Source organism: Pseudorca crassidens, chromosome 20 (genome assembly GCF_039906515.1).
Source record: "Pseudorca crassidens isolate mPseCra1 chromosome 20, mPseCra1.hap1, whole genome shotgun sequence".
Classification (NCBI taxonomy): domain Eukaryota; kingdom Metazoa; phylum Chordata; class Mammalia; order Artiodactyla; family Delphinidae; genus Pseudorca; species Pseudorca crassidens.
The window spans coordinates 62,144,855-62,160,865 of record NC_090315.1 but is presented as its reverse complement, the minus strand read 5'-3'; the positions used below and the strand labels follow the sequence as shown (position 1 = coordinate 62,160,865).

General features: G+C 49.4%; 1 protein-coding gene and 1 long non-coding RNA gene across 2 annotated transcripts in view; one reads left to right on the top strand and one right to left on the bottom strand.

Moving 5' to 3' along the window:
* LOC137214465 (uncharacterized) overlaps positions 1-10,974 on the bottom strand; it is a 53,812-nt gene extending 42,838 nt beyond the window's left edge. The window contains exon 1 of the long non-coding RNA XR_010938923.1: positions 10,483-10,974. This is a non-coding gene — a long non-coding RNA (uncharacterized lncRNA). The remainder of the gene's footprint in view (positions 1-10,482) is intronic.
* A 37-nt stretch (positions 10,975-11,011) lies between these two features.
* Positions 11,012-15,990, top strand: SLC22A31 (solute carrier family 22 member 31). The gene is given in 12 exon segments (XM_067718424.1): positions 11,012-11,132; positions 11,251-11,591; positions 12,906-13,009; positions 13,099-13,128; positions 13,130-13,260; positions 13,640-13,683; positions 13,867-14,012; positions 14,114-14,219; positions 14,329-14,542; positions 14,903-15,014; positions 15,393-15,466; positions 15,469-15,990. Coding segments are annotated over 12 exon segments (1,653 nt in total). The 3' UTR covers positions 15,699-15,990.
* Positions 15,991-16,011: the final 21 nt, after the last annotated feature.

The window sequence follows — 16,011 nt, the reverse complement described above, 5'->3', positions numbered from 1 at the left end:
CAAAAAGAAAAGAGAGAGAACCCAAATAAACAAAATAAGAAATGAAAAAGGAAACATAACTGATACTGCAGAAACACAAAAAACCATAAGGGAATACTATGAACAATTATATGTCAACAAATTCGACAACCTAGAAAAAATGGACGAGTTTCTAGAAACATACAGCCCACCAAAATTGCATCAAGAAGAAACAGAGAATGTGAACAGACTGATCACTAAAAGAGAAACAGAATCTGTAATTTTCTTCCCTTTCTTTCTTTCTTTCTTTATTGGCCTCACCATGCAGCATACAGGATCTTAGTTCCCCAACCAGGGACGGAACCCATGCCCCCTGCAGTGGATGCATGGAATCCTAACCACTGGACCACTAGGGAATTCCCTAGAATCTGTAATTTTAAAAAACTCCCTACAGGGACTTTCCTGGTGGTGCAGTGGTTAAGACTCCACACTCCCAGTGCAGGGGGTCTGGGTTCAATTCCTGGTCCAGGAACTAGAGCTCACATGCATGCTGCAACTAAGAGTTCACATGCCACAACTAGAGAGCCCGTGTGCTGCAACTAAGGAGCTGAAGAGCTGCAACTAAGGAGCCCTTGAGCTACAACTAAGGAGCCTGCCTGCCACAACTAAGGAGCCCACATGCTGCAACCAAGGAGCCCACGTGCCACAACTTAGACCCGGTGCAACCAAATAAACAAAATAAATAAAAATCAAAATTAAAAACTCCCTACAAACACAAGTCCAGGACCAGATGGCTCCCCAGGTGAATTCTATTAAATATATAAAAAGGAACCTCTACTGATCCTTCTCCAGGTCTTCCAAAAGAAATGGAAGAGAAGGGAACACTATGAAAGACATAGTATGAAGCCACCATCTCCCTGATACCAAAACCAGACAAAGACACCACCAAAAAAGAAAATTACAGGGCAATATCTCTGATGAATATAGATGCAAAAATTCTCAACAAAATATTAGCAAACCAAATCCAGCAACACATAAAAAAAGATACACCTAGAACAAGTGGGATTCATCGCAAGTTCACAAGGATGGTTCAGCACGTGCAAATCAATGTGATACACCACATAAATAAAAGACAAGACAAAAACCACACGATCATCTCAATAGATGCAGAAAAAGCATTTGACAAAATTCAGCATCCATTCATGATTAAAACTCTCACTAAAGTGGGTAAAAAAGGAACATAACATAATAAAAGCTCTTCACGACAAACCCACAACCGATATATCATGACTTTCTTTTTTTTTTTGGCTGTGCCAGGCATGTGCGATCTTAGTTCCCCGGCCAGGGATCGAGCCTATGCCCCCTGCCTTGGAAGCGCAGAGTCTTAACCACTGGACTGCCAGGGAAGTCCCACCCACAGCCAATATAATACTCAATGGTGAAAAGCTGAAAACCTTCCTGCAAAAATCTGGAACAAGACAAGGATGCCCACTCTCACCTCTTCTATTCAACATAGTATTGGAAATCCTAGCCACAGTTATGAGATAAGAAAAGAAACAGAAGATATTCAAATTGGAAAGGAAGAGGTAAAATTGTCATTATATGCAGGTGATATGATACTATATATAGAAAACCCTTCAGACTCCACACAAAAACTACCAGAACTAATAAACGAATTCAGCAAGGTACCAGGACACAAGGTTACACACAGAAATTGGTTGCATTTCTTTACACCAACAATAAAATATCAGAAAGGGAGTGTAAAAAAAAAAAACATTTAAAATCTCACCCCCAGGGGCTTCCCCGGTGGCGCAGTGGTTAAGAATCCGCCTGCCAATGCAGGGGACACTGGTTTGATCCCTGGCCTGGGAAGATCCCACATGCCACAGAGCAACTAAGCCTGTGAGCCACAACTACTGAGCCCTCGTGCCACAACTACTGAAGCCCATGCACCTAGAGCCCATGCTCCGGAACAAGAGAAACCACCACAATGAGAAGCACTTGCAACACAATGAAGAGTAGCCCCCGCTCGCCGCAACTAGAGAAAACCCGCACGCAGCAACAAAGACCCAGGGCAGCCAAAAATAAATAAACAAAATAAATTTATTTAAAAAATAGCACCCCCAAAAATAAAATACTTAGGAATAAACCTGACCAAGGAGGTGAAAAACTTATATACTGAGAACTATGAAACATTAATAAAAGAAACTGAAGATGATTCAAAGAAATGGAAAGATATCCCATGCTCTTGGACTGGAAGAATTAATATTCTTAAAATGGCCACACTACCCAAAGCAATCTACAGATTTAATGGGATCCCTATCAAATTACCCATGACATGTTTCACAGAACTAGAACAGGTAATCCTAAAATTCACATGCAACTATAAAAGTCCCAGAATTGCCAAAGCAATCCTGAAGGAAAAGAACAAAGCAGGAGGTATAACCCTCCCAGACTTCAGACAATACTACAAAGCTACAGTAATCAAAACAGCATGGTATTGGCACAAAAACAGATATATGGGTCAAGGGAACAGAATAGAGAGCCCAGAAATAAACCTACACACCTACAGTCAATTAATCTTTGACAAAAGAGGCAAGAATATACAATGGGAAAAAGACAGGTTCTTCGGCAAGTGGTGCTGGGAAAGTTGGAGAGCTGCGTGTAAATCAATGAAGTTAGAACACACCCTCACACCATGCACAAAAATGAACTCAAAATGGCTTAAAGACTTCAACATAAGACCTAACACCACAAAGCTCCTAGAAGAGATCACAGGCAAAACATTCTCTGACATAAATCGTACCAATGTTTTCTTAAGTCAGTCTCCCGAGGCAATAGAAATAAAAACAAAAATAAACAAATGAGACCCAATCAAACTTACAAGCTTTTGTACAGCAAAGGAAACCATAAATAAAACAAAAAAAAACACCTACAGAATGTGTGAAAATATTTACAAATGATGTGACCGCCAAGGGCTTCATTTACAAAAGATACAAAGAGCTCATACAACCCAACAACAACAACAAAACAGCCCAATTGAAAAATGGGCAGAAGACCTAAATAGACATTTCTCCAAAGAAGAAATACAGATGGCCAGTAGGCACGTGAAGAGATGCTCAACATTGCTAATGATTACAGAAATGCAAATCAAAACTACGAGGTACCACCTCACACCAGTCAGAATGGCCATCATTAAAAAGTCTACAAACAACAAATGCTGGAGACGGTGTGGAGGAAAGTGAATCCTCCTACACTGTTGGTGGGAATGTTAAGTTGGTTCAGGCACTGTGGAAAACAGTATGAAGGTTCCTCACAAAACTAAAAATAGAATTACCATGTGATCTAGCAATCCCACTCCTGGCCATATATCCAGAGAAAACTATAATTTGAAAATATACATGCACCCCAACGTTCACTGCAGCACTAGTTACAATAGCCAAGACACAGAAACAACCAGAAGGTCCACCGGCAGACGAACAGAAGATGTGGTACATATATACAATGGAATATTACTCAGCTGTAAAAAAACAACAAAATAATGCCATTTGCAGCAACATGGATGCAACTAAAGATTATCATACTAAGTGAAATAAGTCAGAAAGAGAAAGACAAATACCACATGATGTCACTTATATATGGAATCTAAAATATGACACAAATGAGCCTATCTATGAAACAGAAACAGAATCACGGACACAGAGAACAGGCTGGTGTTTGCCAAAGGGGAGGGGTTTAGGGGAGGGATGGAGTGGGAGGTTGGGGTGAGCAGATGTAAGCTTTTCTATATGGAATAGATAAGCAACATGTTCCTACTGTATAGCACAGAGAACTGTACTCAATATCCTGTGATAAATCACAGGGCAAAAGAATATTAAAAAATGTGTGTATGTATATATGTATATATATACATATATGTATATATATATATAACTGAATCACTTTGCCGTACAGCAGAAATTAACACAACACTGTCAGTCAACTATACTTCAATAAAAAATATATCGATAAACCAAAAAAAAAGAATGAAAGAGAAATTAAGACACTTCCAGATAAACAAAAGCTGGAATAGTTCACTGCCACGAGACCTGCTCTACGGAAATGTTAAAGGAGTCCTTAACGGTGAAATGAAACGATGCTAGACTGCGATTCAAAGCCATAAGTAAGATAAGGAACACCAGTGTCTTAGTCAACTCGGATGCCGCAACATTTTATCACAGGCTGAGGGGCTTAAACAACATTTACTCCTCAGTCTGGAGGCTGGGAAGCCTGAGATCAAAGTGCCGGCAGATTGGTGAGGGTCCTCGTCCAGGCTTGCAAAAGGCCAATTTCTTGTTGTGTCCTCACATGGTGGAGCGAGAGAAAGAGATCTCTCTTGTGTCTCTTCTTATTAAGAGCATTAATCACATCCTGAGAGCTCTACCCTCAATACCTAGTCACCCCCAAAGGCTCCGTCTCCAAATACCATCCCATTGCGGGTTGGGGCTTCAAACACATGAATTTTGGGGGACACAATTCAGTCAATAGCAAATAGTAAAGGTAAATACATAGGTAAGCATAAAAGCCACTATTATTGAACTTTGGTTTATGACTCCACTTTTTCTAATATTATTTAATAGACAAATGCACACAATAATCATTATAAATCTTTGAACACAATATATAAAGATGTAATCTGTGAAAATAACAATCTAAAGGAGGGACAGAGGGGCTTCCCTGGTGGCGCAGTGGTTAAGAATCCGCCTGCCAACGCAGGGGACACGGGTTCAATCCCTGGCCCAGGAAGATCCCACACACCGCGGAGCAGCTAAGCCCGTGCACCACAACTACTGAGCCTGCGCTCTAGAGCCCGCGAGCCACAACTACTAAAGCCTGCATGCCACAACTACTGAAGCCCACGCACCTAGAGCCCGTGTTCTGCAACAAGAGAAGCCACGAAAATGAGAAGCCCAGGCACCGCAAAGAACAGTAGCCCCTGCTCGCTGAAACTAGAGAAAGCCCGCCCACAGCAACAAAGACCCAACACAGCCAAAAATAAACAAATAAATTAATTAATTAAAAAATAATTTAAAAAATAAAGGAGGGACAGAGATATACAGGAGCAGGGTATTTGTATATTATTGAAACTAATTGGTATTATTTATATAATACAAAAATGGTATTTTTAAATGGTATTATTTAAATAAGTTTAACCTAGGTTGTCATAAGATGTTAACTGTAATCCCCAAGGTAACCACAAACAAATAAGTAAAAAGCATATGGGAAAAGAAAATGGAATCAAGATGGTATACTTAAAAAAATTAACTAAATACAAAAGCAGACAGTAATGGAAGAACTAAGGAACAACAACAACAAAGAATCATACACACAGAAGACATACATAAAACAAATAAATCCAAAAGAGGGCTGGGGTGGCTATACTATTATCAGACAAAACAGAATGTAACTTAAAAATTGTTACAAGAATCAATGAAAGACATTATATATTGAATTTTTTTTTTTTTTTTGCGGTACACGGGCCTCTCACTGTTGCAGCCTCTCCCGTTGTGGAGCACAGGCTCCGGACGCGCAGGCTTAGCGGCCATGGCTCACGGGCCCAACCGCTCTGCGGCATGTGGGATCTTCCCAGACCGGGGCACGAACCCGTGTCCCCTGCATCGGCAGGCGGACTCTCAACCACTGCGCCACCAGGAAAGCCCTATATATTGATTTTTAAAAAGACATTATATATTGATGATTTAAAAATTGTTACAAGAATCAGTGAAAGACATTATATATTGATTTGTTACAAGAATCAATGAAAAACATTATATATTGATTTTTTAATATTATATATATATATATATATCTCCATCAAGGAGATATAAAAATCATAAACATATACACACCAAATTACAGAGCCCCAAAACGTATGATCTAAAACCTGACAGAACTGAAGGGAGAAATAGATAGTTCTGTAACAATAGTTGGAAACATCAATTCTCTACTTTCATAATGGATGGGACAACTGGACAGAAATTCAGTAAGGAAATGGAGGACTTGAACACTATAAACTAGTTAGATCTAACAGACATACACAGAACATTTCACCCAACAACAGCAGAATAAACATTCTTCTCATGTGTACACGGAACATTCTCAAGAACAGATAACTCACTAGGCCATGAAACAAGTCCCAGTAAATTTGAAAAGACTGAAATAACACAAATGATCTTCTCTGACCACATCGGAATGCAGTTAGAAATCAGTAACAGAAAGGAAAGTGGAAAATTCCAAGCACGTGGAAGTTAAAGAACACACTCTTAAATAAGCAATGAGTCAAAGAAGGAATCACGAAGGAAATTTTGGAAATTCTTGGAAACTATAGAAAATGAAGAACGTATAGGATGCAGTGAATACAGTACTCCAGGGGAATCTTATAGAGGCAGATGCCTGCTGCACAAAAACAATGAAATCAATAACCCAACTGCACACCGTAAGGAACAAGAAAAAGAAGAGAAGACTAAACCCAAAGGCAGCGGAAGTGAGGCTTTGGGTTTAGCTTAAAGGATAAAGACTGGAGTGGAGATACATGAAATAAGAGAATCAGCAAAACAAGCGGGTTCTTTGAAAGGATCAATTAAGTGGACAGTTCTTTATGGAGGCTAAGAAAAAAGAGAAGACTCAAATCACTATAATCAGTAGTGAACAAGGGGACATTACTATGGGTTTGGCAGAAATAAGGAAAGGTTCTACAATAAACAACGGCAATATATTAGAAAACCTATATGAAATGGACAAATACCTAGAAACACACAAATTACCCAAACTGACCCACGAAGAAATAAGAATAGATCTGTAAGAAATAAAGAGACCGAGTCAGTAATCAAAAACATCCCAAGAAAGCAAGCCCAGGAACAGACGGCTTCACAGGTGAATCCCACCAAACATTAAGCAATTAACACTAATCCACTCCAAACTCTTGCAAAAAAGCAGAAGAGGAAGGAACACCTCCGAAGTTATTGGACGTGTGCCCTATTGGATGTGTCCTAAGTTATGAGGATAGCATAATCCTGATTCCAAAGTCAGACAAAGACACCAAAGAAAAAAACTACAGACCAGTATCTTATGAATAGATGCAAATGTCCTCAAGAAAATACTAGCAAATATCACTCATATGCGGAATCTAATTTTTAAAAATGATACAAATGAACTTATTTACAAAACAGAAATGGACTTACAGATATCGGAAACAAATTTATGGTTACCAAAGGGGACACGGGGTGGGGGGATAAATCAGGAGCTTAGGATTAACATACACACACTACTGTATATTAAATAACCAACAAGAACCTACTGTATAGCACAGGGACCACTATTCAATATTCTGTGATAATCTCTATGAGCAAAGAATTTGAAAAAGAGTGTATATGTGTATATGTATAACTGAATCACTCTGCTGTACACCCAAAACTAACACAACATTGTAAATCAGCTATAAATCAATAAAATATTTTTTAAAAAAGAAAGGAAATACTAGCATGCTGAATCCAGCAGCACATTAAAATGATTATACACCATGATCATGCCGGATTTATCTGAGGAATGAGAAGGGTGGTTCCACACACAAAAATCAGTCAATGTAATACACCAAATGAATAGAAGGAAGGGAAAAAATACCACATGATCATCTCAATTAATGCAGAAAAAGCATTCGATAAAATTCAGCATCATTTCATGATAAAACATGTTAAAACCAGGAGTAGGGACTTCCCTGGTGGTCCAGTGGTAAAGAATCCGGCTTCCAATGCAGGGGACGCAGGTTCGATCCTTAGTCACGGAACTAATATCCCACATGCTGCGGGTCAGCTAAGCCCGCGCGCCACAACTACTGAGCTCGAGCGCCTCAACTAGAGAGCCTGCGTGCCACAAACTGTAGAGCCCACGCACCCTGGTGCCCAGGCGCCACAACTAGAGAGAAGCCTGCGCACCGCAATGAAGAGCCCACGCACCACAATGAAAGATCCCGCATGCCTCAACGAATATCCCACGTGCCGCAACTAAGAACAGACGCAACCAAAAATTAATAATAATAAATAAATAATAAATCTTAAAAAAAAAAAAAAAGGAATAGAAGGAGAATACCTCAGCAGGCCCCAAGCTAATATCCCAAATACCCAAAGCTAATATAATAATCAGTGATGAAAGACTGAAAATTCTTCCTCTAAAATCTGGAACAAGACAAGGATGTCCATTTTCACCACTTCTATTCAATATTATAGTAAAAGTTCTAGTCAGAGAAAGAAAGAAAAGGCATTCAAATTAGACAGGAAGAAGTAAAACTATCTCTATTTGCAAATGACTTGATGTCATGTGTAGAAAGTCCTAATAAAGAAATCCAGCAAAATTGTCGGACACCAGATCAGTAGTTTTTAACGACTTGTACGTCTATACACTAGCAATGAACAATCTGAGAAGGAAATTTATAAGGTAACCTCACTTACAATAGCATCAAAAATAATAAAATACTTGGGAATAAATTCCATCAAGTCCAAGATCTGTATACCCCAAACCACAAAACCCTCCTGAAAGACGTTAAAGGTGACTTAAATAAATGGAAAGACATCTTGTGAAACAATATTGTTAAGATGGCAATATTCCCCAAGCATTCTATAGATTCAACACAATCCCTACTAAAATCCCAACATTCTTTTTTTGCAGAAATAGAAAAAGTGATCCTAAAATTCATATGGAGTTGCTAGTGAAAAATAAACAGCCGAAACAATCTTAAAAAGAACAGAGTTGGAGGACCCACACCTCTCAATTCCAAAACACACTACACAGCTCCAGTTCTCAAGACATTATGCTTCTGGCATGAGGTCAGACACAGGGATCCTTGGAATAAAATTGAGAGTCCAGATATTAACCATACAACTGGCTTCATCAAGGGTGCCAACACAATTCAATGCGGAAAGGACAGGCCTTTCAACAAATGGTGCTGGGAAATCTGGATATCCACATGCAAAACAATGAAGTTGAACCCTTATCACATACCATATAAAAATTAACTCAAGGGGCTTCCCTGGTGGCGCAGCGGTTTAGAGTCCGTCTGCCGATGTGGGGGACGCAGGTTTGTGCCCTAGTCCGGGAGGATTCCGCGTGCCGCGGAGCGGCTGGGCCCGTGAGCCATGGCCGCTGAGCCTGCGCGTCCGGAGCCTGTGCTCTGCAACGGGAGAGGCCACAACACTGAGAGGCCCGCGTACCGCAAAAAAAAAAAAAAAAAAAAAATTAACTCAAATTGGATCAAAGCCTTAAATCTAAGAGCTGAAACTATAAAACGATTAGAAGGAAACACAGGTGTAAATCTTCATGATCTTGAATTTGGTAATGGCTTCTTACATATGACACTGCAAGCATGAGCATAAAGAAAAAATTAACTGAAACTCATCAGCGTTAAAAACTTTTGTGCATCAAAGGACACAATCAAGAAAGTGAAAAGACAACCTACAGAACGGGAGAAAATATTTGCACATCATGTATCTAATGCTGTCTAGTATCCAGCATACGTAAAGAATTCTTACAACTGAACAACAAAAAGGCATGCAACCCAAGTAAAAAATGGGCAAGGGATTTGAACAGTGACTTCTCCAAAGACAAACGCACATCCAACAAGCACATGGAAAGATGCTCAACATCACTAGCCACTAGGAAAACGCAAATCAAAACCTAAGTAAACTTTCAACTGCTAGGGCCCGGGTTCGATCCGTTAGGGGAACTGTAATCCCACAAGCCTTCCCACCTGGCAAAAAACAAACAAACACCTCAGTGAGATATTTCACACCAACCAGGATGGGGCTAGTTCTGTTTTTTTTTTTGGCTTTTGTTTTTTTAAGAGAAAACAGGTGTTGGCGAGGAGGTGGAGAAACTGGAACCCTCATATATTGCTAGTGGGAATGCAAAATAGGCAACCACTGTGGAAAACGGCTTGGTGAGTCCTCAAAAAATTAAACACAGACTCACCACATGACCCAGCAATTCCACTCCTAGGTATACACCCAAAAGAACTGAAAACAGGGAGTCAAACACTTGTACAGAAGTCACAATAGGCAAGAAGTGGAAGCAACCTAAACGTCCCTCAACAGATGAATGGATAAGCAAAATGTGACATATAATGGAACATTATTCAGCCGTAAAAGAGAATGAAGTCCTGACACCTGCTACAATGTGCGTGAACCTTGAAAACATTATTCTAAGTGAAAGAAGCCAGATCTCAAAGGCCACGTGTTGTATGGCGGGCGGTTGCCAGGTGGCTGAAGAAGGAGGGCTAGGGAGTGATCACTTAATCATTACTTAATGGGTACCAGGTTTTCCTCCGTGGTGGTGATAATATACTGGAACTTGATAAAGGTGGTGGTGGTACCTTAAATGGTTAGTTTCATGTTATGTGAATTCTTCTTCAATTAAAAACAATTAAGCATAATCTATAGGACCTGTTTTAACTTTCCTCCCTGCGAAAACGAAAAGTGAAAAACAAACGCGACTTACCTTGTTCCTGGGATGGAGACCCTCCAGGGTGACGGTGTCGGCTAAGCCGAAGTGCAGCGTATTCCGAGCCAAGCTCACAGGAGGACCAGCGCGGGATAAAGTAACTTGGAAGCTCGTTTTGCCGAATAACCCTACGATAACCCTCAAACTTCTGAGGACGCGCAGCACCGAGTGGGGCCTCTCCTTTCCGGCCACCACGCTCCGCCGGGGCTGCAGACCGGTGGCCACGCAGGACGGTCCCCGGAGGACGAAGGGAGCTGGACGGGTTAGGGTTCGAGCTGGACGGTCCGAGCTGGACGGCCGGAGGCGCTCCCTCCCTGGCTGCAGCGCCGCGGCCGGCCGCCGGGGAGCAGTGGTGGCCCGCGCTACGCAGGCCTGGCCGGACCTCCTTCCTGCTCCGACGCCGCTCGGACCTCGCGCGCTCCAAAGCGCCCCGAAGGCCGCGGCCCCACGCCACGCTCCGTGCTAGTACGTCTCGCTGACCACGCCCCCGCGTCCACGGCCAGGCCCCTCATCTGCCCGGCCCTCGATGGCCCCGCCCCCAGCCCGCTCCAGGCCACACCCCATCCGTCCCGCCCCTCGGCCCAGGCCCCGCCCGGCGGCCTGCTTTGCCTTCCAGGGCTCCACCCAGCCGATACCGCCGCTCTCCGGCCCCGCCTCTCTCCGGGCCCCGCCCAGGCCCCGATCCGCCGGCCTCCAGAGCGCAGACACCGCCCCTATGGGGCCGCGCCCTCTCAGGCCCCGCCCCTCAGGTACCGTCTCTCTCAGGCCCCGCCCCGCCGGCAGCCGGAGTGCAGAGCCCTGGGACGGAGCTGGAGGCGCGGGTGCTGCGCGCGGCGGGCGGCTTCGGCCGGTCCCGGTGCCTGCTGGCCGCCGCCTCGTGGCTGCCGTGCGTGGCGCTGGGGTTGGCGCTGGGCTCGGAGCTGCTGCTCACCGCGCTGCCCGCAAACCACTGCGGTCCGGACCCCGCGCTCGCCCCCGGCCCCTGCCTGCCGCTGAGCTACCCCGAGCCCGCGCCCCGCGTCCGCCCCAACGGCACGCGGTCCTGCACGCGCGGCTGGCGCTACGCGCTGCCCGCCGCCGGCCTGCTGCGCAGCCCGGTCACCCAGGTCTTCTGCACCTGCCCCTCCGTCCCCCGCCCCGTCCTCTGCTTCCCTGCTCTGTCTCCCCCTCCTTCCGTCCCCCTGCCCTCAGCGCCCTTCCTCTGTTCCCCCTCCTCCAGTCCCGCCTCGGTCTTCGGCCCTTGATCGACCGGGGCTGTGGTACTGGGGCTTTCGACTGCGCGGGGCTCAGCCCCCTCCTGTCTGACGGTGCAGCAGGTGTCCATAGGCAGGGTGCCGGGCCTAAAGGCAGAGTCCGAGGCTGGGTGCTGCCAAGGTGGGCAGGCAGTCCGGGAGGGGGGCGGTAAGCTGAAGGTTTGAGCAGGTAGGTGCCCAGCGGTCAGCAGGGCCTGGAGTTCCCTTCGGTGCCATGAACATTCTAGCAACCTGTGGCTTTGGGCTATGCAGGTGTTCAGGCTGGGCTCCCAAGACTTTGTATCAAGAGAGTGATTGGGTCACTTCCGTTTTTGAAGAGCAGACCTCCCACCTGTAAGGTGTGTGCAGGCTGGCCTAGGGGCAGGGACGCCAAGGACGCGGAGCGGGTAACGGGGCCTCCCTCCCCCTCCTCTGGCTAGGCCAGCCCACCCTGCCTTCCTCTTGGCAGCCTCTGCCCGCAGCCCCACCCCCTGCCCCTGGGAGGAAGGGCCCCGGGTGGAAGCTTGGACAGGGTTGCCACATCCCTGCCGGGCCCACCTGGGGCCCTGAACCGGCTGGGCTTCCTCCTTCTGGCCACCTGTTTGGTGTAGTGATGGATCCTCGCCCACCAGCTTTCACAAGCAGTCGGATTTTAAAATAAACACTCTGACGTAGTGTGACCCAAAAGGGTGTGTCAAGCTTGAGGAGAAGACACAGAGTAGCCCGGGAAAAGGGCCCTTGGCCGGGAAAAGCCGGTGGCGTGGCCCTGCAGCCTGTTCCAGGAGTGGCTCTCGAGGTGCACAGGCCAGGGGAAGGGCAGGAGAGGCCCTGGGGCCAGCCTGGCAGCAGAGTGATGGCCGGAGAAAGGCAGGTGCAACCCCGTGCAGAGCAAAGGAAAAACCAGACTTGGGGCTCCATGCGGGTGTCCTGGGGACCCCAGGCCTCTACCACCTGGGGGCTCAGACCAGGAATTGTCCAGTTCCATGTGAAGACCACCAGGGTCAGGAGGCCATGCCGTGTGATCCTGAGTCCTGAGCAAGTAAGTCCCTGGTCTCTCTACCTGTTTCCCCTTGTCTCCAGGGAGGAATCGGAACAGGATACCTAGGGTCCCTTCCAGCGTGATATTCTGGGAACTCCAGCGGGGGTAGGGGTCCTGGCTAGCTGACAGGTGACTGGTATCCCCTACAGTGGAACCTCGTGTGTGAGGACGGCTGCAAGGTGCCCCTGGAGCAGGTGGACTACCTCCTGGGCTGGTTGCTGGGCTGTGTCCTCCTGGGCCCAGGCTGTGACCGGTGAGGCGCTGCCCCTGCCCTTCTGCCCTGGCAGCCCTCCCCTGAGCCCTCCTGACCCAAATCCACGTGTGTCCCCTGCTGCCCACTAGGTTTGGCCGCCGGGCTGTGTTTGTGGGCTCCGGTGCTGGCCACGGGCCTGGGGGCCAGCAAGGCCCTGGCCACTGGCTTTGCCGCCCTACTGGTTTTGCAGCTGCTTCGTGGGGGGGCCTCAGCAGGAGCCTCCCTAGCCTTCTATGTGGCTCATGAGTACCGTGGGGGGCTCTGGGGGCCGCCCACTCAGGCTAGGCCTCTGGCCCGCTGGAGGGCGCCTTTCTGGCACTCCAGTCGAGGGCCCTTCTCCAGAAGGTGGGCGGGGAGCTGTTTGCTCTGTGGGCTCTGCTCTTTGTGGGCAGGCCCGGGTGCCTCAGATGTCCAGGTCCTGGGCAGGCCAGCGACTGATCACCACAGCCCTGGACAGGGCAGCCCTCCCGAGAGGCCTGGGCCCCAGGCCGTCTGTGTCTGCCCAGGCCTGGAGCTGGGTGACGCCCCGCGCTGCCTGGCATTCTCCACGGGGGCGGCCTCTTCTCTGTGGCGGGCATGCTGCCGCTGCCTGGCCTGGCCCTGCTCCTGGAAGACTGGCACCTGCTGCAGGGGCTGAGCTCCCTGGCCACGGGACTCCTGCTGCTGTTTTGGGGGTGAGTGAGAGGGGTTCACATCCACTGTGGAGGCCACGTGCGTTGCTTCCCTCTGACCTCCATGCAGCAGCAGGAAGATGGGCACGGGCCAGGGACCCAGGGACACAGAGCCATGCACTGTGCTTCGCCACTGGGTCCTTCTCTACCGGGAGGTCCCCTGGCATCCTCACCCCAAACCCGCAGGTCTCCAGCCCTGTTCCCCGAGTCTCCCTGCTGGCTGCTGGCCACAGGGCAGCCGGCCCGAGCCAGGAAGATCTTGCGGCGCTTTGCGGAAGCCAGTGGTGTGGACACCAAAGACAGCTCAGAGGAGGAGAGCTCCCTGGCTACGGGTAATGGACCAGCCAGGGAGAAGGGAGGCCTGGGTGCTGGAGGAGGGAGGAGAGGTGTCATCCCCTCCTTCATGCCCCATTATGTCCCCGGGGCCGCAGAGCCGGACGTGCTGTGTGCAGGGAGCCCCAGCCCCGACACCACTCGGTCCTGGAACTCTGGCATACCCGCGTCGCCTGGAGAAACGGACTCATCCTGGGCTTCAGTTCGTGAGGAGGGGAGGGTGTGGGTGGGAAGGGGAGGGAGGGATCTTGGCCTTCCCCACGGGGTGAGAGTCCGCGGCTCTGGCTGGGCCTGCAGCTTTGCCATGCCTCCCAGGCTGATCGGCGGGGTATCAGAGCCAGCTTCCTGCGCAACCTGGCCACGCGTGACCCCGCCTTCTGTTGGCCCTACTTCCTGGAGGCCAGCCTGGAGGCAGCGGCCGTGGTCTTCCAGCTCCTGACAGCAGATCTCTGGGGGCGCCGCCCAGTCCTGCTGCTGGGCACCTTGGTCCTGGGCCTGGCACCCCTGCTGCTCCTTGCAGGGGCCCAGTGTGAGTGTGGGGCCCTGCAGGCTGGCAGGGTTGTCATGTGTGGCTGGGGGTTTGCCCAGTGGTGGTGGGGATCCCGGAGAGGCAGGCACAGGGCATGAGGCATTCGCATGAGGTTGCTGTTCTCTCCCCACCCACCTCCCCACTGTGCACCCGGGGAAACCGAGGCCCAAAGAGGTGAGGGCCAAAAAGATTCTATGTGAAGGGGCTTAATATAAGGGCTTGGTGTGGCCGGGGGCAGCCTGCAACCCCTGACCCCAAGTGCAGGAGCAGAGGTAGAAGGCTGGGGAGGCCCGGATCCCTGAGACACGGGTGAGGGGAGGGAGGGAGTGTGGGCAGCGTGGGGCCTCTCCTCCTCCCCAGACCTGCCTGGCTGGACGCTGCTGCCCGTCTCTGTCCTGGGGCTCCTGGCCTCCCAGGCAGTGTCCGCCCTCAGCAGCCTCTTTTCAGCCAAGGTCTTCCCCATGGTGAGCAGGTGAGAAGAGTGCAGGGTTGGAGGGCAGGGCCCTGCCTGTGCGCCCCGCGCTCCCCACACCCCAGGTCCATGCCATCGGGACCAGAGTTCAGGTGTCTCTTCCTGGGTGGCGAGGGGGACAATGGCCGCAGAAGGGTCTGCACATCAGCTCATGAGTGGAGCGGTGGGTGGTCGGAAGTGATAGCCCCCAGGCAGGGTCGGATTCCAGGGCAAAAATGGACTTTCAGTTTCCTAATGGAAAGCACAGCGCTCGATCCAGGGCAGCTTCCCACCCCCCCCCCCGACTCTGCAGGTGTCTTCCTGGGGCCTGCTAAGGGCCATCCACCCCAGGAGCGCTGGGTGCCCCGCTGGGCCGTGTCCCACCGCTCCCTCTTGCAGGGGTGCCGGGCTGGGCCTGGTGCTGGGAGCTGGGTTCCTGGGCCAGGTGGCCGCCCCGCTCACCGACACGCGTGGCAGCATGGCTTCTTTCTGCAACACGTGGCCTTCCCGTCCTTGGCCGTCCTCGCCCTGCTGCGCGTCCTGCTGCTGCCCGAGAGCCGTGGCGGCGCACTGCCCCCGTCGCTGCAGGACGCCGACCGCCCGCGCCGCTCCCCGCTCCTCTGGGGCCACCCCCGCCAGGACCACCTGCCCCTGCTGCCAGCCTCCCTCCCCAGGGCCGGGACACAGCTGGTCCGGGAGGGGTGACCAGGCTGCACAGACACACCACCCGCCAGTACAGGCAGACGGGTCTCGGGAAGGAACGGGAGGGTGGTGGGAAGTGGGCCTCTTTGCCGGGGGCCCTGGTTCCCCCTCCACGTGGGGAGCATAAAGGCGTCCGTGGAACCTGGCACCCTCGCTGGTTCTTCCCTCAGGCCGCACCCCTGGCTGAAGGGGGCTTCTGGTGTCCACCTCCCCCTCACAACCAGGCATCCGCAGCCTCTCCAACTGCCCCCACCCCCTCGGGGGCCAGCCCACTGCTGCGGCTCTGGTGAGACTGAGGTGCAGAAAGGCCCTGCAA